At 40.5% G+C, this 27,233-nt stretch overlaps 1 protein-coding gene across 2 annotated transcripts in view; it reads left to right on the top strand.

Moving 5' to 3' along the window:
• The window catches only part of LOC127639834 (rho guanine nucleotide exchange factor 18-like), a 55,995-nt gene extending 31,068 nt beyond the window's left edge, over positions 1 to 24,927 (top strand). For both annotated transcript variants that reach the window (XM_052122096.1, XM_052122095.1), the window contains 15 exons: positions 7,236 to 7,361; positions 7,471 to 7,588; positions 7,701 to 7,955; positions 8,059 to 8,135; positions 8,262 to 8,440; positions 8,528 to 8,601; positions 8,939 to 9,124; positions 9,518 to 9,664; positions 9,853 to 9,971; positions 10,866 to 10,928; positions 11,178 to 11,225; positions 12,594 to 13,073; positions 21,045 to 21,369; positions 21,538 to 21,663; positions 21,782 to 24,927. In XM_052122096.1, the coding sequence (XP_051978056.1) occupies positions 7,236 to 7,361; positions 7,471 to 7,588; positions 7,701 to 7,955; positions 8,059 to 8,135; positions 8,262 to 8,440; positions 8,528 to 8,601; positions 8,939 to 9,124; positions 9,518 to 9,664; positions 9,853 to 9,971; positions 10,866 to 10,928; positions 11,178 to 11,225; positions 12,594 to 13,073; positions 21,045 to 21,369; positions 21,538 to 21,663; positions 21,782 to 21,927 (2,469 nt within the window). In that variant the 3' untranslated portion in view covers positions 21,928 to 24,927. The remainder of the gene's footprint in view (positions 1 to 7,235; positions 7,362 to 7,470; positions 7,589 to 7,700; positions 7,956 to 8,058; positions 8,136 to 8,261; positions 8,441 to 8,527; positions 8,602 to 8,938; positions 9,125 to 9,517; positions 9,665 to 9,852; positions 9,972 to 10,865; positions 10,929 to 11,177; positions 11,226 to 12,593; positions 13,074 to 21,044; positions 21,370 to 21,537; positions 21,664 to 21,781) is intronic.
• The last annotated feature ends 2,306 nt before the right edge of the window (positions 24,928 to 27,233 follow it).

Below are 27,233 nucleotides of genomic sequence, written 5' to 3'. Positions count from 1 at the left end.
TCTGATGTTTCCTGCTTCACATTTCCTGTTTTACATCACTTCCTGTTGTTATGCATTCCGCCCTTAACCTTCTGCTTAAAATTTACTGTTGTTTGACTTCCTGCCCTAAATTTCGTTCTTCATACTTCCTATTGTTAGACTTCCTTTCTGACATTTCCTGCTTCACATTTCCTGTTGTTATGCTTTCTTTTTTTTTTTGTAAATTTTATTTATAAAGATTTTTTACTCTATACACAGGTGCACATAATACAAACAAAAAGAAAGGCAGTAAAAATCTGATAATTAAGGCACAAAAAAAACAACAGAACAAAAACGAACAAGAAAAAAAAAAAAAAACACAAACAGCCAGCACTTACACATTCTATAGAAAGAAACAAGTATAAATATATGTGTCAGTACAATGAATAGATATCACAAAAAGTCCACTCACACAAATTGAGTCAAGGAGGCCTGAGCCGGAGGGGAGTGGCAGTCTCAGTAAAGATAACTACCCAAAAATTAAAAAAAATTAAATAAAATAAAAAGTGCATTGCATTTAGGTCCCAGTTTGAGTTCTATCCTTCCTGATGTATTCTATGAAAGGGCCCCAGATCCTCTTAAACTTATCTTGAGAATTAGACATAGAGAACCGAATTTCTTCAAGGTATAAACAGGAAACCATATCATTAAGCCATCTCTTGAAGCAAGGAGAGGAAGCTGACTTCCACTCCTTTAGGATAACCCGTTTTGCAATGACCATACCAAACATGAGGGCTTGTTGTAAAACGGATGGTAGAGCCAAAGAACCTTCGGAGCAGCCCAGTATTACTAAGAGACAGTCAGGAACCAGTTGTCTATTGTACACAGCACTGTACAAACTGAAAATGTCAACCCAGAATTTTGTGAGCTTAGAGCAGGACCAGAAAAGATGCCCAAGAGTTCCATTAATTGATTTACATTTATCACAAGTGGGGGAGACAGCCGGAAATAATTTGTTCAGTCTAGTCTTGGAATAGTGCAACCTATGAACTACTTTGAACTGAATAAGCTGAAGTCGAGCATTAATAGAGCATGTTTTTATCCTGTTTAACCCTTTCGCCCATAGCTCGTCAGATATGACTTCGCCCGTGTCCTTGATCCACGCCTCTTTAATATGAAGAGAGGGGGTTGCCACAACAAAGATATTAACAAACCGAGAAATCAAATGCTTGGAGGTGGGAGGGCTAGTCATAATATCAAAAAAGGAATGTTGCATGAGGGTCACATCTAGGAGCGAAAAAGTATCCATCCATCTTCAACCGCTTATCCGAAGTCGGGTCGCGGGGGCAGCTGCTCCAGCAGGGGGCCCCAAACTTCCCTATCCCGAGCCACATTAACCAACTCTGACTGGGGGACCCCGAGGCGTTCCCAGGCCAGTGTGGAGATGTAATCTCTCCACCTAGTCCTGGGTCTTCCCCGAGGCCTCCTCCCAGCTGGACATGCCCGAAACACCTCCCTAGGGAGGCGGCCAGGGGGCATCCTTACCAGATGCCCAAACCACCTCAACTGACTCCTTTCAACGCAAAGGAGCAGCGGCTCTACTCCGAGCTCCTCACGGATGACTGAGCTCCTCACCCTATCTCTAAGGGAGAAGCCCGCCACCCTTCTGAGGAAGCCCATTTCGGCTGCTTGTACTCGCTGACCTAGTTCTTTCGGTCATGACCCAACCTTCATGACCATAGGTGAGGGTAGGAACAAAAATTGACCGGTAGATCGAGAGCTTTGCCTTTCGGCTCAGCTCTCTTTTCGTGACAACGGTGCGAAAGAGCGAGTGCAATACCGCCCCCGCTGCCCCGATTCTCCGGCCAACCTCCCGCTCCATTGTCCCCTCACTCGTGAACAAGACCCCGAGGTACTTGAACTCCTTCACTTGGGGCAAAACCTCCTTCCCTACCTGGAGTACGCACTCCATCGGTTTCCTGCTGAGAACCATGGCCTCAGATTTAGAGGTGCTAATCCTCATCCCAGCTGCTTCACACTCGACTGCCAAGCGATCCAGTGAGAGCTGAAGGTCACGGACCGATGATGACATGAAGACAACATCATCTGCAAAAAGCAGCGATGAGATCCCCAGCCCACCGAACCGCACACCTTCCCCACCCCGACTACGCCTTGATATCCTGTCCATGAATATCACAAACAGGATTGGTGACAAAGCGCAGCCTTGGCGGAGACCAACCCCCACATGGAATGAACTCGACTTCGTGCCGAGGACCCGGACACTGCTCTCGCTTTGGACGTACAGGGATTGGATCGCCCTAAGAAGGGATCCCCCCACCCCGTACTCCCGCAGCACCTCCCACAGTATCTCCCGGGGGACCCGGTCATACGCCTTCTCCAGATCCACAAAACACATGTAGACCGGAAAAAGTATGCTAGGTCATACGTATGGGATCAATTCCATGCCACATATATTTGCAAAAATATAAAGTATTGCAAAATAAAATAAAGTTTTGCAAAACAAAAAAAGTATTGAGCAAACAAAAAAAAAAAATTTTAAAACAAAAATTAAGTATCACAAACGTAAAATAAAGTATCGAGAGAAAAAAAGAAAGTTTTGCAAACAAAAATAAAGAATTGCAAAATATAAATAAAATATAGCAAAAATCAAGATGTAATTAATTGCAAAAATCAATGACTGTTGTAAAATAATCTAAAGATCTTTTATCCTTTTTTATCTCTGCAACAGATTTTTAGGCAGCAATGATTTTGCCACACATCTTTTTCTTTGCAACGCTCCTTTTAATCTGCATTTCCATCACGTGTGAGCTCGTGATACCGTTTTGCCTTTGCGCTTCACTTTTCTCTGCGTTTCATTTTATGGCACTGTTTTGACGTGGGGGTGGAGTCAGGGGATTGGGGCGTGTACAACGGGCTCAGTGATGCCTCTCTGGAAGTTACGTCATTAGCTTGAGACACGGATCAAACATCATGGCTGAGCACAGGCATGCAGGTGGATCTCAGGTATATAAAGTTGATTGTTTCCTTTTATTTAATTAGCATTAAATGTGTTTTAACAGCGTTTGCTTCAGATAAAGAAGTTAGAGATCAGTTAAAGCGGTGGATTTATTAGCCATACTCGCTAACATAGCCAGCATCTGCAGTTTATTCTCTCTCAATTGATTGGACTATTGATTGATTCTTATGTTTATTTTATAGATTATAATTGTCTATACCATAGTATGTTGTCTTCTAAAAAAATGTAAACTCCATATTTAGATGTAACATTATCACTGTTGAAGGAGACAGTAAATAGATTACAAATAAAAAGTTAAACGATCGTAACAAACGTGCATGTGTTCTGTCTTTAAAAATAAAGTTTTGAAATATAAAATGTTCACATCCCCTATATTCTTAACCCTGCGTTATACAGCTATGTGGCATGGGGGCGTGGTCGTGTGTCGGTCTGCGGGAGAGAGAGAGCGGTAAGGCTTGTCACCTGGTTTGTAATTATCTCTAACACCTGTGTCTTATTGTAGTGATACGGAGAGAGACATTTAAAGGGACGCCAAGTGTCGAGAGGGAGAGAGTGTGGATCCAGAAAGCTCCACAGACTGAGTGTGATATTGTTTTGTTTATGTTCACATTTCTACGGCGGTGACCGTCTTATGTTCGTGAAAGAAATTAAAGTGCTGATTTCAAACCTGCTTCGCTGTCTCCTGACTCCTCCATTGCTCAACGAACCTGTTCACAAGCTACTTAAGTTCTTACAATGCTCACAGTAAATGTACGTGTATCTAGGTCATCTCATGTAATGATTTGCAATGTCACATTTAGCAGAGAGAATATCCAGATGTCGTGACGAATCTTATTAGTGTTCTGACTCAAAGCTTCGGTCATATTCAGGCAGCTCAGGGTCAGCAGCAACAACAACAACAACAGCTTTCTCTTGCTGTTTCTCTGCCTCGAGTATACTCAGCAGGATATAACCAGGTTATCAGCACCTACTCTTAAGAATCAATCTGTTAAATTTGTTTTGCTTTTGCACAATTAACATTATAAGTGATGTTCTTTTCTTGTTTGTAGATCGTTTCCTGGGATGCTTATTTGTAATCTATTTATTGTCTCCTTTAACAGTGATAATATAACATCTATTTATATATTTTTAAATATGGAGTTTACATTTTTTTAGAAGACAACATACTATGGTATAGACAATTATAATCTATAAAGTAAACATAAGAATCAATCAATAGTCCAATCATTTGAGAGAGAATAAACTGCAGCTGCTGGCTATGTTAGCGAGTATGGCTAATAAATCCACCACTTTAACTGATCTCTAACTTCTTTATCTGAAGCAAACGCTGTTAAAGCACATTTAATGCTAATTAAATAAAAGGAAACAATTTTTTTTTTTTTATTGAACACCAAGAACAGAACAAAAAACAGAAAGTACATCTACAATGGCATTGGTAAGTTCAGGTAAATGAGTATTAAGCAAGGCACATATCAGTTAAAATAAAATAAATTAAATGTATAAAATAAAAAATACAAATACAGAGGGGTCTCTTTATTCCTCTTTTAAGAGCTCAAGGTCTCTTATTATTCCAGCCAATTTCTGGGCCTTTTTACTTTTCATACATTCCAACGCTGGAAAGAAATTACAAATCAAGTCTCTTTTAAATACAGAAAAATAAGGTTTCGTCTTCATACATTTGGACTTATGAATGAAAAATGTGCCCAGTATCAACATTACATTAATAAGAAATTCATTTCTTTTCTCGTCCAACAGCACTCCAAACATAACATGTTTCCTAGCAAAAGTGGGCAGTGAGTGAATCTTTGATTCCAACCAATAAGACATATTTTCCCAAAAAGTATTTGAAGAAAAACGAGAAAAAAGATGATCAGAACGTCTCTGTCAATTTGACAAAAAGTACAGGCATTTTCTTCAAAATTAAACCGTTGTCTTAAAAATTGACTTGACGGGTATACCCATTGAATATTTTAAAATGAGTTTCCTTAAACAATCAACTTTATATACCTGAGATCCACCTGCATGCCTGTGCTCAGCCATGATGTTTGATCCGTGTCTCAAGCTAATGACGTAACTTCCAGAGAGGCATCACTGAGCCCGTTGTACACGCCCCAATCCCCTGACTCCACCCCCACGTCAAAACAGTGCCATAAAGTGAAGCGCAAGAAGGCAGAAAACGGTATCACGAGCTCACACGTGATGGAAATGCAGATTAAAAGGAGCGTTGCAAAGAAAAAGATGTGTGGCAAAATCATTGCTGCCTAAAAATCTGTTGCAGAGATAAAAAAGGATAAAAGATCTTTAGATTATTTTACAACAGTCATTGATTTTTGCAATTAATTACATCTTGATTTTTGCTATATTTTATTTATATTTTGCAATTCTTTATTTTTGTTTGCAAAACTTTCTTTTTTTCTCTCGATACTTTATTTTACGTTTGTGATACTTAATTTTTGTTTTAAAATTTTTTTTGTTTGTTTGCTCAATACTTTTTTTGTTTTGCAAAACTTTATTTTATTTTGCAATACTTTATATTTTTGCAAATATATGTGGCATGGAATTGATTCTATACATACGCCTTCTCCAGATCCACAAAACACATGTAGACCCGAAAAAGTATGCTTGACAAAATTCCTAATTTGTAGATAACGAAAAAATTGGTTAGCATGAAGTTTGAACTTAGCCTGGAGCTGGGCAAAAGATGCAAAGAAATTATCAACATAAAGATCCCTGATAGTAGTTAAACCTTTATCTGACCATTGCGTAAAGACAGCATCCATCAAACCAGGCTTGAAACAGGGGTTCTGACATATGGGGACATGAATTGAATTATCTGGGAGTTTAAGAATTACCTTGATTTGCTTTAAAATTTTAATCGAGTTGTAAAGTAAAAAATGATTGTGTAGCGATTTAATTTTAATATCAGGTTTTGAGAATAGAATGGCTGACAAGGAGGCACCAGTAAGTGACACAGCATTACTAAGCTCAATCTCAGGCCATCTAGGGCAGGGTCCACCCATCTCTGCACCCCCAGCCGTGGACAGATTCCAGAAAACCCATGCTCTGGCGTTGCAGGCCCAGTAGTAATGTCGAAAAACAGGCAGGCCTAAACCACCCACCTCAGTGGGCTTCTGTAAGTGGGCCTTTGAAATACGGGGGGGGCTTGGAGGCCCAGATGAAGGGCATGATAATAGAGTCTAACGTCTTGAAAAAGGAAGAGGTGAGGAAGATGGGCACATTCTGAAATAGATACGTAAATTTAGGGAGCACAACCATTTTAACAATGTTGACACGGCCAACCAATGAGAGGGGGAGAAGTGTCCACTTATCTATCATACCCTTGAGCCTGCCAAACAGATCCATATAATTAAGTTTAAAGAGAAGTTTTGGATTTCTGGGGATGTTAATCCCCAGGTAGGAAAAGTGGTCATGAGAGACTCTGAAGGGCAGATTGAGAAGAAAACTAGAGTCAAGACTGCTAGACAGAGGCATAAAAACAGATTTCTCCCAGTTTATCGTAAACCCAGAGAGTCGCCCAAAGCCATCTATCAGATTAAGAAGGGGTGAAAGGGATGTTTTTACATCTGAAAGGGTCAGAATTACATCATCTGCGTACAGACCGATGGTGCACTCGGATGTGCCGCACCTTACTGTTGTTATGCTTTCTGCCTTTAACCTTCTGCTTAACATTTACTCTTGCTGGACTTCCTGCCCTACACTTTGTTGTTCTTCATACTTCCTATTGTTTGACTTCCTTTCCGATGTTTCCTGCTTCACATTTTCTGTTGCACACTTCCTGCCTTAAACTTCCTGCTTCACATTTCCTGTTTTACATCACTTCCTGTTGTTATGCTTTCTGCCCTTAACCTTCTGCTTAAAATGTACTGTTGTTGGACTTCCTGCCCTACATTTTGTTCTTCATACTTCCTATTGTTAGACTTCCTTTCTGACATTTTCTGCTTCACATTTCCTGTTTTACACTTCCTGTTGTGATGCTTTCTGCCCTAAAGCTTCTGCTTCACATTTAGACCTCCTGTCCTACATTTCCTACTTCACACTATCTCCCGCTCATCACTTCCTGCAATGTAAATGTTACATCACCTTAATTTAAAGAGGCTGCTTTATTGATGTTCATGGTGATTTTGTGTTCTGCTTTCCTTAAGTCTTCTTTGATTAACTTGCACAAATACTGTTTATGGCGAATTAGTGTTTAATTTCTTTATTCGCCTGAATTGTTTAGTTTTCTGGAGAGCTTGGAGATCGGATGAAGGAGAGCTATGGGGATTTCTGCAGTCGGCACACTGAAGCGGTGAACTATTACAAAGAACAACTGCAGAGCAACAAGAAGTTCCAGAACCTCATGAGGGTACATAAAGCACCTCCTGACAGACCTTATACACTTGAATGTTGCTTTAACCAACTTCAGTTCTGTTAGGTTTTGAATTATTGCTTTCGCTTTTTTTTTTTTCTTTTAGAAAATAAATAATTCATCAATTGTACGGCGGTTAGGGGTTCCAGAGTGCATCTTGCTGGTGACACAGCGAATCACCAAGTATCCTGTACTACTGGAGCGAATCCTACTCAACACAGAAGGTTTGTCAACAGCCTAAATTGTTCTCGGAGGTCTCTAAAAGGGCAAGCTTCACTATTGCTATTGCTTACTTCGAAAATCGATGTCTCTAACTTTCGCCTTGTACCATTCCAGCTGGAACAGAAGAGCATGAAGGCTTGGCACGGGCTCTCTGTCTGATCAAGGATACCATCGTACAGGTGGACGCCCAGGTCAATTTATATGAGAAGGAAGTGCGGCTCAGAGAGATCGCCTCCAAGATGGAGCCCAAGTCCCTGGGAAAGATCAAGGATGGCCGTGAGTTTCGTAAGGAGGACATATCGAAGGGTCGACGCAGGCTCTTGTACGAGGGCACGGTCAACTGGAAAGCTGCCTCTGGTCGACTCAAAGGTAATTATTCCATCTGTTTGTCCTGTATATAATGGCATAGTGTCTGTTATATAATGTAAACTATGTGCACTATCTATTTATCGGACTCTTGCTTTCGTTACAGATATTCTAGCTCTACTGCTTACCGATGTTCTCGTGTTGTTGCAAGAAAAGGATCAGAGATACGTTTTCTCAACTGTGGTGAGGACGTTTTCCATGTCTGTGCAGAACAGGCGATTTTATACAGGACGGTTCTGCTGTGAAAGTGAAAACCGTTCTTAACAGACACGTCTGTGTTGTTTTTTATGTTTGTTTGTTTTTCGTTAGGACAATAAGCCATCTGTGATTTCGCTTCAGAAGTTGATTATTCGTGAGGTGGCGCATGAAGAACGGGCCATGTTCCTCATCTGCGCCTCCTCTAATGAACCTGAGATGTACGAAATCCACACCGCTTCAAAAGAAGACCGCAACACCTGGATCGCACAAATCCGTCAGGCTGTGGAGAGGTACATGTGTGTTAAACTATTGTTCATGTCAGGGTTATTATAGTTCACCTTTTTAATCATTCTTCCACTCTTGCTTTCTTCTGTCAGCTCTCCGAATACAGAGGAGAGATTGTTTAGTGAAGAAGAGGAGGCCAGGGTCGCCAGATTTCGAGAGTTTCAAGGTAAAGCCCCTCATGTTTCTTTAAAAGTACCTCAGTTATGATGTTACTATGCCAATTATTAAGTCATGCCAGTTTTGAGTTTCTGCTGATCTGAAACTGGTTGCTGGATGTTCTTTTAAAGTATTTCACACTGATACAGTTTTACTTTCAAGCTTGGGAGGATCTTGAATCACTAGAGGGCGCACTTGCGTTTTCATACCGAGTGTGTCTTTTGTCTGTCAACAAAATATGTGTTGATCTTTTCATCTTTTTCCTTGTATTGTTGCAGGGTGTTACTTGGTTTCTTGCTTCTATATGTCTAGATTACTGTTGTTGTTTATTTTCATTTCCTTTCCAGAGCGTCTAATGTTGAAGGATGCTCAGATCGCTCAGAGTCTCACAGAGAAGCAGCAGTTGTTTGTGGAGCTGGCTGAATCTGTGGCCGGTCTGGAAGATGGCAGCTCTCACTCCCGTCTGCTGCTGTGTGGTGACGCCTCTGACCTACAGAAGGGGGAGCAGGTGCTCAAAGGAGTCATCACTGAAGGTAACATGTCGGGGCATAACCCATTGTAACAGGGCCTGTTGAAGTTGTTTGAAGCCTGATAAGACAATTTAACATACCTTTTTACCATTTCCACCACTAGCAGTCAAAGTCCATCAAAATCTGATTCAATTTAGTGTCTTTAGTTATTAAATGACTTCTTTTAGCATTGGTTTCTAGTTGAACTCTTGCACTTGGTGCAGAGACGGTAGTAGGATGTGATCTTTGTTGTACTGTATCTCTTGTCGGACCATGGGTGTTTCTCCTTGGTATTTTAGCTTGAGTTGGCCAACCTTAAATTTACACGTATTTTGGTGTTGGTCTGGCAATGCCCCCCAGCCCCTCCATTTTTGGTAGCAAATCAGTGTTGTTCCATATATCTCTGTGTCTCTATAGTGGAGAACCTTCAGATTCTCCTGGCATCTGGTGTGAAGGAATCAGTTCCACAGACCGAGGGGAACGAGAGTCCCGGATCGGGAATGCTTCCACGCAGAGCGGACACCTTCGGTGGCTATGACAGCATTTCGACCGTCCTGCCCAAGCGTAAGAGCCACATTTATTTATTAATATGCCTTTTGTTATATATGATGAATTAGTGAGGATTTAATTAGTTTTCGTTTTTTGACTTTCCCCTTCATTAGATTAGATTTTTAATTTGCTGTCCATACTATCCATCCCATCACCACCACAGTATATACTTAGCATAAATATGTGTCTATTATTCATCAAAGATGGCAGTGTGAAGAAGAAGCTTTCCGGTGCAGCGGGCCGGTCCAGAGAAAGAAGTCAGCGGGCGAGTTCAGACCCACAACTCAAAGAGGTGTACGCTTGTCAGGATCAGGATGAGTTGGTGAGCGAGAACACCGATATAGACCCCGATTACCCCTGGTATTAAGATGCGTTTCGGGTGATATGATCACATGTGGTCAGCGCTAAATACAGGTCTAATTGGGATCTAAAACGTTTTATGATCAGATCACAAAAACCACATACAGAGGTAGTCAAAAACGAATGTGAACGCATTGCATATGATGTGTAAACTATCCGTCCTGTATGCATCCCATACAGCAGTGAAGCGCCACTCTCACCAGTCAATCAGCGACCGCGCTAAAACAGAGTGTAAACTTTGCCAGTTACAAACGGCTTAAAATGGAATTAACCATCCGATCGGAAAAATGTAAAAAGCGGATGCAAACACAAACACGAGAACTTCACATCAGTGTGTACGATATCAACACAGATGAGAAGCACGAACATCTGAAGCTCCTTTTAATACAGATTATCCACTAAAATAATGGAGAATTGTACTCGAAATGTTGCGTTTGTGCTTGGATAAAATTTCTGGTTCATCTGGAAGAAACTGCGCACTGTGCTTTTAGGACTGTTGCGCTTTAATGTCATGCAGTAACACACTACCAGTGATTGATGTATGTGCTCATAAAACCGAGATCCTCTCCCTGAATTCCGAACACACGTGGTCACAGGAGATGCATTTAAGAGAACAAGGTGTAAACAGCGACGTGTCTAGCCTGACCATGATATACCAGGTGTAAACGGGGTCATACACATGCATAGACTCTAATGGAGTATCCACATCCTTCTCCCATTTCCCCTACACACAACAGAAATATGATACTAAACAATAAAAGCAACATCAGATGATTCAGTTCTGTATTCATTTTTCACACAATGTGTCACTGTCAAATTGATTATACAGTGTAGATTATCTGTCTGTCTTTCTCAGGATGAGGCCTCCTCACCTTGCTTGAACAAACATTCCTCCGCCTCTAAATTCTCAGAATCAGCGGTAAGAAAGCTCATCGTATTAGAAATGTTGGCATTGTTGCTAGCTTGGTTATGTTTAATTGTTTCCCGTGAGAAAAACGTACCTACATTCTTTCGTACACACCCAATGCATTTTTTTAAATCATAGCCCTTGTGGTCACCGCACCTAATTGGCTGTTAATGCAGTTTAACTCATGTGGCTGGCATGTGGCATTAAATATGAAGATTTGATTAATCCCGGCACTGTCCTTTTGTGTTCCTGTTTTACCAGTTCTATGAGCGAGTGCTGCTGCTGTCACAGAGGCTGTACAGTTTACAGGTGAAACAGAACGACCACACTCATGTGTCACTTATAACATCATCACCAGAGATTCACAGGAAATGCACCCAATAATCATGCCAAGATACACTCAAGAAGGGAAATGTCTTTAGAAATTGACCCTTGAGGCACCGGTCACTATTTGTGTGATGTTAGCGGTTGAAATTTGTCAACACCGTGCTTTTCAGACAGATGTTTTGGGTTTTTGTTTGTTTCTTCATTGATTCTTTTATTCGTGCTGGAGTTTGTTTGCAGTTTCGTTTGCTCATTCATAAGGTCTTTTGTTCTCTGTCTTTCGTTTGTTCTTTCGGTCTCTCATTCACACTTTTGTCTTTTGTTCTTTCTGTCTGTCTTTCATTTGTGCATTTTTTATTTATTTCGTTCGTTCGGTCTTGTCCTTTTGTTAGTTTTCTGTCTTTGTGTTCTGTTTGTTCTTTTTGTTTGTTTTTTGTTCTTCCTGTTTGTCTTTTAATTTTTTATTTCTTTGTTTCGCTCTTGTACTTTTTGTTTTCTGTCTTCAGTTTGTGTGTTTTTGTTTTTCGTATTTTGTTCTTTTTGTCCATCTTTCATTTGTGCATTTATTTCGATTGTTCGATCTTGTTTATTTTGTTTTACAATTGTTAGTTTGTTTGTTCTTTTATCTTCTTTCATTCATGCATTTGTCATTTCTTTCATTCACTGTTGTTTTTTTTTATTTTTCGTTTTTCTGTCTTCCGTTTGTTCTTGTCTTTTTGTTCTTTCAGTCTGTTGTTCGTTCGCATATTTTCTTTTGTTCGGTCTTGTTTTTTGTTCTTTTTCTGACTTTCTGTGTTCTGGTTGTTCTTGTTTTCTTATTCTTTTGTTCTCTGTCTTTCATTTTTGTTTGTTTTTGTTCATTTTCTATCTTTGTCTTTTTATTTGCGCTTTTGTTATTTATTTTGTTTGTTTTCGGTCTTCTGTTTGTTTGTTCTTGTTTTTCATTCTAATATTTTTCTGTATTTTGCTCTTGTCTTTCATTTGTGCATAGATTTTTTTTCTTTCGCTCTTTTGTTAATTTTCTGTTTGTTTGTTCTTTTTGTGCTTTCATTTTCTTTTCTTTTACTTTTATCCATTAATTTGTTCTTTTGTTTGTTCTTTGTCGTTTATGCATTAATTTGTTCTTTCCTTCATTCCTCCCTTCCTTACTGTCTTCCTGTTTACTTGAAAGGTTCATTCTTTACACACTTTCTTACCAAAGTGACTTGTAATACAGTGCACAAATCATGTCATTGGCAAAAACAAGAACAAGCAGAATGCTTGACACTTCTCAGCTGCTAAGACTTAGCTGTTAAGGGCTTCTTGGTACATATCCAAACAAGTCCTTTTTTCTTTCCCCTTTGTCTCCTTCAGGCCATCATCGCTCAGCAGGACAGCCACATCGAGCTCCAGCGGGCATCGCTCCTCACAGCTGAGCGGGAGCGGCCTGGCAGCCGGAACCGCTGCACTGACGTGCTCCTGGAGCAGGAGAAACAGCGCAACCTGGAGAAGCACCGTGAGGAGCTGGCCAACTTCCAGCGGCTGCAGAGTCAGCACCGGCAGGAGCAGGCACGGTGGGAACGAGAACGTGAGAAGCAGCGACGGCAGGCCGAAGCGGCCGATCAGCGGCTGATGGAGAGGGAGGAGGAGTGCCGGCGAATGGAGGCGCGACTGGCCGAGGAGAGACAGGAACTGGAGAGGCAAAGACAGACGTACCAGCAGGACCTGGAGAGGCTGAGAGAGTCGACGCGAACCGTTGAGAAAGAGAAGGAACGACTCGAGCAGCAGAGAAAGTTGAAAAAGCATAATACAGTACCGAACACGGCATTGCTGTATGCACAGGAAGCTGGACAGGTGAGGGTGTGCCACATGGCTCTATACTCGGGCCTTTTTAGTGTCCTTGTTCCTCACTTCATGATGATTTAACAAGCTAAAGCAACACTGACTTTCTGTCTCCATGTTATTTTTAGTATAAAAATGTGTTTCTTTTGAATGATCACAAGCTAAAGACAAAAAAAAAACTCTAAAGTTGTTTTATGGATGATTAAAAATCACCCCAATGAACATGAGAGTGAGTGACACTAGTGTATAGCTTTGACCACCACAGCAAAATGCAATGAGTTAAACCTCCAATGCAAATAATTTATTGGCCACAATTAACATAATTATACCATTTAATGTAATGGGAGCTGGCATACTTGAAATAAGTATGATGTCACCTTTCTGGTCCATTAAATCTCACGTTATCTTTATAATTTCATGTGTAGGTGTGCCAGATGAGAGCACATTTGTCTTTTCCCACACTCTCTTTCCGCTCTGCTGTATCAGTACAGTCGAGCAGAACAATGTGGCATTGTGAAGTAACATAGAAGCCGCTCCACTTCCTGCTAAAGCCTTGCAAAGTCACCTGCCACCCTGCTCTACCTGTTTGCCGATGAGTTTGCCAGATTACTCTGATAGCTCTCTGGGGGAAAAAACCCTCAGACAAATGTTGTTTGAACAGTCAACCAGCTCAAACACAGAAGAGCCACTCTCTATGTAAACAAAGTATTACAAAGACACATATTGTTTGATCATCTGACCTGGCCTGCAAGTTCTCAGAAATACTGAAACGGTGTCTCTTCATGAGTGAGAAAGATTGAGCTGATAGGTCGAGAACGTTTTTAAATAAACAGCATCCCTCAGTTTAGCTCAGTTTTTAGATAGACTTTAAGACTGAATAAAAAATATGATATATATATATCAAGAATATCTGGGTCATATTTCCCCCTTATATCACAAGAATTATATTCAATTTATATTAAAAGCTTAAATAATAGAAATTAATAAAAGTAAATAATAATACAATTAAATAATAATAATTAAAAATACAAAAATCAATATTATAATTTATTATAATTAGATATTAAAAGGCAGGACCAACTAGGCAGGATTAGCACCTCTAAATCTGAGGCCATGGTTCTCAGCAGGAAACCGATGGAGAGCGTACTCCAGGTAGGGAATGAGGTTTTGCCCCAAGTGAAGGAGTTCAAGTACCTCGGGGTCTTGTTCACGAGTGAGGGGACAATGGAGCGGGAGGTTGGCTGGAGAATCGGGGCAGCGGGGGCGGTATTGCACTCACTCTATCGCACTGTTGTCACGAAAAGAGAGCTGAGCCGAAAGGCAAAGCTCTCGATCTACCGGTCAATTTTTGTTCCTACCCTCACCTATGGTCATGAAGGCTGGGTCATGACCGAAAGAACTAGGTCACGAGTACAAGCAGCCGAAATGGGCTTCCTTAGAAGGGTGGCGGGCTTCTCCCTTAGAGATAGGGTGAGGAGCTCAGTCATCCGTGAGGAGCTCGGAGTTGAGCCGCTGCTCCTTTGCGTCGAAAGGAGTCAGTTGAGATGGTTTGGGCATCTGGTAAGGATGCCCCCTGGCCGCCTCCCTAGGAAGGTGTTTCAGGCACGTCCAGCTGGGAGGAGGCCTCGGGGAAGACCCAGGACTGGGTGGAGAGATTACATCTCCACACTGGCCTGGGAACGCCTCAGGGGTCCCCCAGTCAGAGCTGGTTAATGTGGCTCGGGATAGGGAAGTTTGGGGCCCCCTGCTGGAGCAGCTGCCCCCGCAACCCGACTTCGGATAAGTGGTTGAAGATAGATGGATGGATGGATGGATGGAGATATTAAAAGGCTTTAATTGAAAATGAAGGCTATTTTAGGGCCATTAATATATTTTTTTTAAATGGCACTGTGAAGGCTAAAATAATTGAAATGTATAAAAGTAAATAATTGAAAATTATAAAAGTAAATAATAATAAATAATAAAAAATTATTAAACAATATTATAATTTATTATAATAATAAAATAAAAGGCTTCAATTGAAAACGAAGGCTATTTAAGAGCCATTAAGTGAAATGTTATTGTGAAAGCTAAAATAATTAAAGATAATTATAAAATAATTTGTTACATTATGCTCATGACAAGCTCATTTTCACCCCAGTTCTTATTATGTAATGTGATGAAATCTCATTCTTATTAGTGTAATGTGTGGGGGGAAATACGATTGAAATTGTACTATTGTTCATAATTGTACATTTTTAAGGTGCTATTTAAGTACACATCTTGGTAATATGTTGTACTGAATTTATTTTATGCTGGTCATTTATTTTCCGATTGTCATGAAAATAATGTCACCAAGCAAAAACTCTTAATTACCCTAAAAACAGGCTTCATTTTTCTTTATACTTTTTATAATAACTTATTGTTTCTTTTCATTTTGGTAGGAAATATGACTCTTTCAGAGAGACTTTAAATGGGCACCTATTCCTGTGAAACATTTATAAATTAATTGACACTTTAATTGGTATTCATAATTTTTTCATTATTTGCAAGCAGTGTGACTGTCTCCTGGCATGTTCGGCATATGATTTTGAACAGTATCCATCATTGGAGACGTATTGGCTTTTCTCATATGTGCCAACACAAACCTCCTTATATAATGTCAGGGAGCGAGAGCAAGACAAAGTTACGCAATAGCAGAGGAACAGTTCAAAGGATTTATTAACAATAAATATTCTCTTCAACTGTCCTGGTGAAGACTGAGGGTCCAGGCACCGACTGCAGTAGCAGGAAGAAGTTTGTGGATGCATGCGCGCCATGGCTACGCAGTGGGCAAATCCGTAAATAGTGTGTTCATATGCGAGTGTGTGCGTTGTGGAAGTCAGGAGCAGATTTGTAGGAATCCTCCGTTGAAGCGCAGTGAAGTGCAGAGAACAGCACCCAGTAGACTGGAAGACAATCACTCTCCCGACATGTGGGCAGAGACGAGGAATCCTCCGTTGAAGACTTGTGAGTGCAAAGAACAAGCGTACAGCAAACTGGAAGGCAACCACAGTCCCGACACGAGGATAGAGATAAGCAACCAAACAGGTACACGGGACAGGACCAACTAGGCAGAGAGAGTGAGGTAAGTACTTCATATCAAACAACAATCTACCAAAGATACTGAGAACATGAATGGCTTAAGTAGGTTATGAATCAGTGGAGAACCAGGTGCTGATAGCATGCTAATTAGTGGCATTATCAGCGTTCTCCTAGGAACAATCAATGTTCCCATGGAAACACTGATCATTGCATGCCAGCAGCGCCTGCGAGACATGAGGGAGAGAAAGTAACAAAACGCACAGAATAAACCGGCAAACTCACCGGAGCCCCAGAATTACCTTGCTGGTGTGGTAACCCCTTAGACGATGACTCCAAGGAGTTGTGGGCATACTCGACCCATACTAAATGATCGCTCCAACAAGAAGGATTACGGGAGGCCACACAGGGCAGGGTTTTCTCCAGTTCCTGATTTACCTGCTCCGCTTGCCCATTTGTCTGGGGGTGGAACCCAGAGAACAAACTCCCCATAGTCCCCAGCTGTCAACAGAATTCCGCAAAAAGCATGACACAAATTGGGGGATTCAGTCAGAAACCACATCAACCAGAAGGCCATGAATGTGTAAAACATGGTTTATGACTGCTACCGCTGTCTCACTTGCTGTGGGTCATTTTGGGGAGGGTCCACTACTGTCAAAACGACTGTGTTCCCATGGGTTGGGCGAGACAAGTTACAAAATCCATGGCTATGTTCGACCAGGGTCTCGAAGGGACAGACAGCAGTTGGAGGAGCCTGGCTGGGGGATTACAGGAGGGCTTAATATTCACGCAAATGGGCAAGTGGATACGAACTAGCATATGTCCCACACAAGCGATGGCTGGGTGTGAGTCGCCCCTGGATGAGAAGCAATGTTGGATGAGTGACCCCATTGTTGGACGTGTGCCCAAACTGATCACAGAACAAATAACTGAACTGCTGGGCACGTAGTGGGGGTGCAGTGTTTTGTAGCGCAGTACAGACTTTAGCCTCCACCTCCCAGGATACTATGCCCACCACTCGAGTGGTAGAATGGTAACCAGTGGGATGGTGGAGGTCTCAATCTCGAAACCTCAAGACCATGAGCCCGGGCGATATGAGAGGACAAAAAGAAAACGTGTGAAAAATAATGCCCAGCGGGCCTGTCTAGAGTTAAGGTGTTTGGCACTTACTTAGTAAGGCACTTATCTCCAGGTTGCTCCGGGGGGATTGTCCCTGTAATAAGGGCACTGTAAGTCACTTTGGATAAAAGCGTCGGCCAAATGCATAAATGTAAATGAAGCTTGGATCGATTAGTGTTGCGATTAGACATCTTCAAATTGTATTGAGGATTGTGCACGTAAAGTTCATGGGCTGAATTGAATAGCAACAACTCGTTTGTTGGTTGCTGATGAACATAAATGTTTAATGTTTTAAAACTTGTGTGTGAGACTTGAGTTTAATCGTGTTGTAAAGGGTTGGCATTAAATGATGACTTGGAAAAAGACTTCAAGGGTCAGAGAACAGCCAAGTCAAGCTAATCTCATCTGGTTTTACCATCAGAAAAGTTTAAGGGCCTTCTATAGTTTAAGCTTATTGAGAGAACGAACAAATTGTTTGTGTGTTGCAAGGGCATTGAAGACCAATTCAAGGGTTTGCAGAAGTTACATTCTGTCGGAGTTGCAAAAACTTTAAATTTAGCTGCAACGCCCTTTTGCATTGGCATCATTCGAACAATGACAATTTCAGAAAGGTGGGTCAGTTTTGTTTTCAGACATCCTGTTTGGTGTCTTCCCGTTTGATTTCAAACGCTCCTCCAGAGTTTCTCCATTGTGTGAGCGCCCTAAAACATTCTCTGACTATTCAATGGCTCAAATAACCCCCTTACAGTTTGTTGCCCTTTTTCATTGTATGTATACGAGTAGTTTGAGGCATGTCCAGTCATGCCCAGCCTTGTCAGATTTCTCGTGATCTCTGCTTATCGCAGTCTAGTGCAGCGAATGGTGCATAGTAACCGCCTGCCAAGGGTGCTGGGGACACAAGACCATGTCTAAATAAACTCTGTTTACTAGTTTGTAGTTGAGTTTAATTAACAAACACAATGAGGATTTGCATAATGAAAAGACATTTCCAAAATGGTTCTATTATATTTTCAGAAGGGTTGATTTTCAATGAGCCCACTAGCTCTTTTTTTTGGTTCATTTATGACGTTCTGACCTCTTGGAAGCTTTGTCTCGAAATGAGCACTTGAGAACGTTTATCTTCAGAGGTTATGGCCTGCAAAATCATAATGTTTTTCCCCTAGTTGTAAGTCAAGTGAAATAAGCATATTAGCATAATTCCAAATGGCACTCAGGGCTATGTTTGTTGTTTTAACCATTTTATGGTTTCCTAATTGGGCCATTCGTCTTTTGTTTAAGAGTTTCAACGTTCCGCTCTGAATGATTTATTGTCCATTATATTGATATATTGCAGTTGTGTGACCTGACTGAGACATGTGCTTTTGTTATGGCCTTAGTCATATCCTCTTTCATGTTTTAGAGTTTCTTTTTCCACTGCTTTCTAAGTATCGCTCACTCACAAGCTCATAGGCCCTTTTTGCACCTGATACTAACATTTATCTTGGGTCATCCAATCGCATAAAGTAAATTCTACATTTTGGCACAAACGTTTCATTTCAAGGGATATGCGTCATTTGTGTAATTTCTGTATTTGTTTGTTGATATCAAACAATCCTGGAATACCAGAAAGTCTTACGATGTGTATTTGGATTTTTACAAATTTACAAACCTATTTACTTGGCTGCCATTTTTAAACATTTAAACCCTTGTTTTAGTGCAGTAGATGATTGACAGGCAAGTAGGTGTCCCTTTGATTTTGTCCAGGACCTATCAGGCCGATTAGCATTTACACTTCAAATGCTATGTGGTCACATGCGGTTTCGACTACCTCTGATTGTGGTTTGAGGGGTCAAATCACAAAACATTTTGGACACCACTTATCGTTTGTGATGGAATTAAAATGGGTCCTTATAAAATTGTACTATTTACTTAAATGTATTTTGCTCTTGCAAGATTTATGTTCACACCACTGCGGTTCAACTTCTTGTCTCCACTGAGTCTGTTTTTGTGGTGCCTCTACTCATTTTGCTTCATTTTAGTGCTCCAGTTTCTTGGGTTAAAAAGCAAAACAACCCTTCAGAAACGGGTATTTAGCACCATGATTTAAGAGTCATATTTTCAGAAGCAAACCCCTTCCAACCAGCCCATGTACAGGCGAAAAGCTCCAAATGAATATTTGCTTGAGTTGTATCCAGGGAAGCCTTGGGATGGGGAAACCACAACGTGTAATTACCTGCCAGCACCCTTTCATTAATACCAGTGCTGGAATGTGGCCAATCCTAATTGTTTATGTGATGTCAGTCAAGACTTTGTGCCTAAAACCTTGCACACCCCTCATATGTTACGCTCTGGAAACCTTAAATTTACTGAAGGCACCTTAAGGAGTAAGAACAATGGAGCATCTGTGCTGGGATTCCACCGTTTGAGAAAACTACTTGTGTTCCACAAAGGCCATTTTATGCACTGGTTCAAGCCGATATTGCCCTGGGCAAGTTGGAGGATGTCATCCTTTTCCAACATCTTAATGGAAGCTAAATGATTGAGGCTTCCAAAGGAACATCTCCATAGGAAAAGCTGTTGCCTACTAGGAACAGGTCATGATGGTTGACTAGTCAAACAACTGACTAGTGGACCAGTGAGGTTAACTAGATTTGTTTCTTTTTTATGTATTGTTCTTTTTTTAGTTTTTAAATTTTAGTGGCGGTTCTTTAATTAGCATGCAAACAGTGTTCTGTGCATTCGCTGTTCGATGGTTTTCACAGCAAAAAAACTCTCAAAAATGTTGTCTTTAAATTTATATGGCAACAGACACATGCAGACGATTGTCTCTGGCAACTGCTTCACGTGTTGCACTTCTTTTTTTGGTGTCTCCATTTGCGTTTTTAAAATGGTGCGTCAACTTATACAAATGCATCTCGTCCTGTTGCACTCCATTAAACAGTTTTTGAAGCAAGAATTTAATCTTAAGCGTGCATCTGTTTGGGATCGGGTGAACCTGAAAAAAGCCTAATTTTACAGGGCTTCCTTGAGACTAATTTGTCGACTAGTTGCTCAGGAGGCCCGCTGACTAGTCGATTTTGAAAATAAATAGTTTTGCAATATCACTAACTAAATAAGAATATCACATTGGGTGATTGTTGTCTTAGACAACACATGGCTAGGTTTGAATTGTGCATTACAGTGTACTTGTCAAGGCCGCCTTTTGTTAAATTGTGTAAAATGGAGAGTGGAATTGTGACTTGCGGGAACATGATGAACATAATCAGGAGGTGGCGTTAGTTTCAGTACAATGTTCTCCACACCTTAAAGTTGATGTGAAGGACAGTAACATGATTGTTCCATATTCACATTATGAAGGTGTTGGTAGCCTCCCAGTTAATGATTTGGCAGCCTAGATTTGAGGTGTAGTTGTAGGTGCATCCTAGGAATTGGATTAAAAACTGTTGGGCCCTTGAGCAAAGTATGTTACCTTTTAAGGTGCCCCAAAGTGAACTGTCCCTCCAAATAGTTTACACTATGTCCCATTGGATTAAAAGGTGGGTGGGTAGCCAGCTGAATAACTATCATTAATAATCTTAACCTTATGCTTAAATGAGTCCTTTCTTGTATAGTTCAGCTTTCTTGGATTTCAAGAATGGTTTTGCGAACTATTTACACAAAAATGTGCTTCTTGTAAATGAAAAATCTAACTTTGCTGTGCATGGACTGTACAGAAGTTTTATAGTTGATCCATGCACTAATGCAAGAGAGTTTAAATGTTAACACCTCTGTGTGAAACTTCTGGAGTTTAAGCTTATTAAACATTTGCATTCTTTATTTTTTTAGCTTTCACTTTCCACTAGCTTCAATGGCGAGCTGTTGCTTGGCGGTGCAAGGGACCAAACGCTCCCTCAAAAGTCGCTGCTACGGGCCACTCTCTCTGCATCCCCCGCCGATTACCCGGAGCGTCCTGAAGTCCACTCACGCCGTGAGAGCTCTTGCAACGCCCTACCGGTGAAGACGGAGGTCCCCATCCACCTCATCAGCACCACCAACCAGCTGCACAAACAGGGTGGAGTCCAGCAGCAGATCCCGACCAAACTTGCCGCCCTTAGCAAGGGCAGAGAAAAGAGTGGAAAAGGCAAAAGTTCACACCGCACCGACAGTTTAGGTAAGTACTGCACACACAAGTGTCAATGTTAGAGGGATAGTTCCGAAAATTCTCTAGGGGTGAGCTCTTTTGACTAGCAACCACCTTGCAATGCCTTAGCCTGCCTTTGAACCACAGGATTGTTTGAAAGTCAATTAGATGGTTCTTAAAATCTTCCCTGTTTTACAGCCTCCATTGACATGAAGCACATGCTGCCCATCAAGCTGTCAACAAGGGATTCCGAAGGAAATCTCAAAGCACGCCGGCCCATCAGCCCCCACCAGCAGCCCCCCCAACCACAAAATACACACTCAGGTAAAACAAACAGCCCCACCTGACATTCCTGGCCGAGCCTGAACCAGTCTTACCCCGCTGTTTAAACAGTGATTTGGCCCAGCTGACAGCCCTGTTGTTTTGTTTGTTCGCCCTACAGAATCCCTCAACCCTCCAGACACATATATGGACGCGCAGTCCAGCCTTGCACCCGCAGTTCTTAAACCTCAGAACCAGACGTCCCAGCACACTCTACCGTACACTGTGAGCGATGAAGCCGCCAAGGAAGACGTTATCTTTTTCTGAACACCACGGGCCATGCTGGGAAATTCTGTTGCCACATAATGTGATGCAAAAACATTGCAAGAGTTGTATTCTTGGCGGGCATCTGTGTCTTGTTTTCCAGTGAAAATATCTAAACATCCTTAAAACTAGATAAATTTACCATTCATCTGAATATTTTCAGATTATCTGTTTTGAATACTGCATTTTTAAAAATAGGTCCTAATATCTTGCACACTTTGGCTAATTGGGTGAATTTAAATGGTTTTAATGTTGTTTAGATGTCTTAGATACTCTAAAGAATATGCTGTGTTGCGACTACTTTTTGGTCGTTCAAAGGAACAAGCCTATCTTAACGTTATTTTACTTTAAAAGTGAACAGATTTTAACCCAGTCTTAACTACTAACAACTTTGTTTGAAGTCTATAAACATGACGAAGGAAAATGTTTTAGTTTGTATGAAAAAAATACAACAAATGCTCACCGGACGTCCCAGAGAATCCAAAGACTTAGACACGGTGCAGTGTGTGTATATATGAAGACGACTTCATGGAAGTGAAATTAATTAATGAAGGCACGTGTCACACCATTGGACACTTCTGTAGCGTACAAACAGACAAGATGAAGAAAGCGTGGACATTTGGATGGCTCTTTGTTGTGGGGAGCAATTTTGCACAGCATCAATGTCCCATTTCATTGCAAATACAGTATGTAGGCCGACAATTTTCCACAGAAGCTGGATCAATTTCATTTAAATTACAGTTAGCACCATTGTGGTCTCCCTGGAACATTATAGCTAATGGAAAAGCAGAAATGCATCGACGTTGGGCCTGAAGAAGAACCTTGAATTTGAGTCCATTTGTGACTGTTTGTATTCATGTAGTTTTTGTTGTTGTTGCTTTTTTCATTGTAGATATTGTACTTTTAGACAGTCCACAAATTAGTTGAATTTCAAACTAAATTTTGGAAATGAGGAAAAGCTAAATCCACAAAACTTGGTGTAGACATTTTGTTTATAAATTATACAAAATATTCTCAAAATCAACTGCAGCAAAAGATATCTTCTAGATATCTTTAGACCCTAAAATCAGCTGAAGAATTGCATAAACAACCGTTTTAGAAATATGTATTTGCCTTCAATGGCCAAACGATTATACGTTTAAAGACATGATGTTGGTTTTGAAATATAACTGGGTGAATCTCATGAAAATGGTAAAGAAACAGTCAGATTTTCCATCCAAAATGTAAAATAAGTATATAATTACCATGTGTGTATATATACATATAGATATATATTGTTACATCCCACCCCAGTCTAGGGTTGGGGAGGTCCCGGACAAGCCCCCAATTATTACGTCCTCCTCAGTCTTAGGTCAGGAGAAGGGAACTCGAACAAAACCCCTTTACGTTTGGTTTTATATGCCCCCCATTAACCTCCCAAATGAATTTGGGAGGTTAATGGGGGGCGGGGGGCATATAAAATTATTATTATTTTTATTCATTTTTTCATTGTGTCCGCACAGGATGGTTTTAATTACTGAATTACAGTAGTGAGAATTAGGGGGGGAAATATGCTTAATTGACATTAAAATAATGCCACAATGCAAAAAAAATCTTAAGCAATTTCTTGAAGGAAAGTATCATTTATTTTGGTTGTGGTAAATTGTGATCTGGACGTTTCTTCATGAGATTAAACCAACCAACAAACCGATTTTGGTGCCAAACAACACATTCTTGTTCATTACAGCATGAAAATAGTTAAGGAGTTACTAATCTTATGTTTGGTCATTTTTGTGTAGTTGTCAAATATGGTATGGAGATATATATATATATATATTAGTAAAGGCTCATTTACTATTTTCACAGGCCTAGTTATTTCCACATTTCAAAAGCAATGCTTTCTTGAAGCCACATTCATTTAATTTTTGATTTAACATCCTAAAGATGTCAAGTGTTCTCTAGCTGACCAAGTAACAAGACGTGTTATATAATTCCTATTACATTGGATATCAGAGTAATGCCACCAAAGACTAGGACTTTAACCACTCTGAACTTACATCATGACCCATGAGCTGTATGAAGTTAAATATGACAACCATATGATTTGTCTGTATAAGTTGTACATAGTATTTCGTTCTAACATAGCTGAGATGTAGATATTATGCAAAGAGATGGTTATGGAACTCCATTTTCGTGTTAAGTTTTTGTTTATTATTTTGTTTGTGGGCACATTTTTTTTTCTTACCGATAACACAGAAAAGTCTGTCAATCAGCCTTAGCCATTTTTAGTTTATAAATGACCTGTACAGCATTGCTTTTGGACAACTTTTCACCTGTTGTACTTGACTTGTAATGCCAGTAAGTTTAAAAAAAAAAATGGCCATTTCATTTGACTTCCATTTTGTTGCATAGGTCGACCTGTGCTTTTCCAAAGGGCAAGTGTACAGACATTTTCAAACTGTAGCAGTTTTTTTAACCATTTAAACCAGCGCAAATTAAGTATAAATAAATGTCGCCAATGTTTATGATGTTTAACGAAGCCTTTCAGTGACTAATTTGTTTGCCTCACTCTTGTAGCTGCAGTGCACTTTACATTGGCTTTGTATCTGTTTAAATGTGAGCCGAATTTCTTTTGCACCTGCTAAAAACATCGTCATGCCACTGGAACCGGCATACACTATAACAGTAGCTATTTGGTGTCTGTGATTTGTACAACATGTGTAATTCCTTCATGAAGAAGCTTATTTGGTTTGTCAAATGTTGTTGTCAAATGATATCAAATATGTCTAAAAAAGATGATTTTTCTCTCTACATTTACACTAGCCACTTTTGGATGCAAGCAAACTTTAAGGGGACCTCAAGTGTTAATGTTTTTGCTCGATGTTTTGTGTCTGTAATGTTGTTTTTAGCACGCAAGGCCAATGTGAATTTTCTACCACGGCATTGTACTCACTCAGAAGAAAGATAGAAATGCTTGTGAACACTTTAAATGGCTGCCTTTAGGTACGTTTTAGTAATTAAATATGTGAAAAAATCTCTGTGTCTGATTCATGCATTCAGAGGCACTATCACTATATATACAGTATGAAAATAGTAATAGATTTATAATGCCGTGCTTCTTATAATCTTGCATAGGCGTTCACATTGACAGCGATTTGCAGAAGCGACTGCAAGTTTGTCATTTTTAATGGAAGTTTGCAACGTATGACATAAAGTGCCATAGTGACGGTTGGCGTGGCAACAAAAAAGTTCATGCAAATCGTTTCTACAAAGGCAAAATGCAGTAACTGCAAACTAGGGCTGGGATCGCCAACCACTTCACAATGCAGTGTGATCTCCATTTGAACAATCCCGATATAGAGTCTTAAAATCCCAAGATCGATCTTTTACTATATGCTTGTACAACCAAATTTTGCGCTATGTAACTAAACATTTCTGTGATTTAACTACTGGCATGTTTGAGAAATATAGTGATTAACAAGTTCAGCAAAGAGATCCGTTCACAAAAGTTTGGTTTGACTCGTCCTTGGCGGCTGTGGCTCAGGTGGTAGAGCGGGTCGGCTGCTAATCGCAGGGTTAGTGGTTCGATTCCCATCCGGAATTTCGACTCCACATGCCGAAGTGTCCTTGGGCTGAACCCCAGGTTGCTCCCAATGGCAGGCTAGCCCCTTGCATGGCAGCTCTGCCATTTTTTTTGTGTGGTGTGGGGGGGGGAGTGTACGAACCTGGCGACCCAAGTTCGATTCCCGCTCATGACCAACACCAGTGACGATTATCTGTCCGTTCCGGCCTTCATAGGTGCTCGCTAACAGCACTTGCCCCTACAGTCTGTTAAGGCTAAATGGGGGGTCTTTGTGAACGGGTCGCCGTGTAAAGCGTTTTGGTAACTGCTAAGGTTCAAAAAGGCGCTATATAAGTGCAGACCATTTACCATTAAATTCTAATCACACATAACATGAATGCCGTAAAGAAGCCTTTCGACCCCTCTCTTGTTAATATTCACTCAACGAACAACGCTGTGAGACACTCATTGAACTGCCGCTATTCTTAAAGAGACAGTACCGTTTTACCACTTGTTCTGTATATCGGTAGGGGGTGGGTAAAAATATAGTTTTTCCGATTAATCACGATCTTCATTTGAGTGATCTCAATATCAATTCTTATATCCCAAGATCGATCTTTCACTCAGTGCGCAACCCTCTAAAACGATGAGGGGAAATCACTCACATTTGCAACCAAATTTCACGCTATGTGAGAAAAGTTAATATATTTGGCTGTAACTGGCTGGTAAATTTCACTCACCAGTAAATGTGTAGTTTAGTGGTGATGTGTTCAGCAGCGAGATCCTTTCACAGCATGTTGAGAGTAAAGTTGTTCCGTGTAATGTGTGTCCAAATACGAGTTTGTTTGTCGCTTTTTATACCTTTTCTGTTCTTTACAGTCAGTTGTTGAACAAAAACCACTACAAAAAAACATTTAATTCTGATCATGCATCACACAGATGAGATAAAGCCTCTCTAGTTAACGTGCTCATTTAAAGGCGCTGTTTACGGAAATGCCGTTTTAAAGAGACAGTACCGGTTTTAGCACGTGTTCAACAAATCAATGTGAATTCTTGTTAATAGTACAAATTGTGCAATTTAATAACAAATATGTTACAAAAATAATATATGAAATATAATAGTTTATTGATTTGAATATATGCATTTGTTCATTTTTAAAAAGACAAAATGTAAAATTTATATTTTCCTAATGAACCTAGGTAAAAGGTCTCCTGTATAATTAACAGCATTAGCTGGGAGAGAATTTGTCATGAAAACAATCCTGATCAAAATTATTATTCTTTTATTTTGTTGCAGTGTATCATTTGTGCTTTGTATGGACCGTATCATTGCATACTGGCAGTGTGTTGATTCTGGCCCAGTTCTTACAGGAAAAGAGATGGAGCGGGACTTAACGGGATCTGGTGGCCATCTTTCCGGCCATGTTAATTGCAGTGTTATGGCGGAACGCGGCTATTTTCAGGTGTCGTGGTTTTCCTTTTATCCAATGGGGATCTGACAGTAGCGTGACCAGTTCCTGTGTAATTCTTAACCAGATGATGTATCTTGCTTTTGTCTCTGGGAATGGTTTTCTTTCCATCTGTGTCCCGTGCTTTGCTAATTTTAGATGTTTTGCTACAAGCCTGTCGTACTCCAGCAACCCGTGTCTGGTTCACAAGTGTCTGAAATCATGTCACTGTTTTTAAATTGTCATCACTTTCCATAAAGCGCTTTATTCACAAGCAAAAACAAGCCACGTCTCGTCTCTGTTGTGCTGTTAGTTTGTCG

The sequence above is a fragment of the Xyrauchen texanus genome, chromosome 48 (assembly GCF_025860055.1).
Source record: "Xyrauchen texanus isolate HMW12.3.18 chromosome 48, RBS_HiC_50CHRs, whole genome shotgun sequence".
NCBI lineage: Eukaryota > Metazoa > Chordata > Actinopteri > Cypriniformes > Catostomidae > Xyrauchen > Xyrauchen texanus.
Note: the sequence above shows the minus strand (reverse complement) of the source record. Positions and strands in the feature narration are given on the sequence as shown.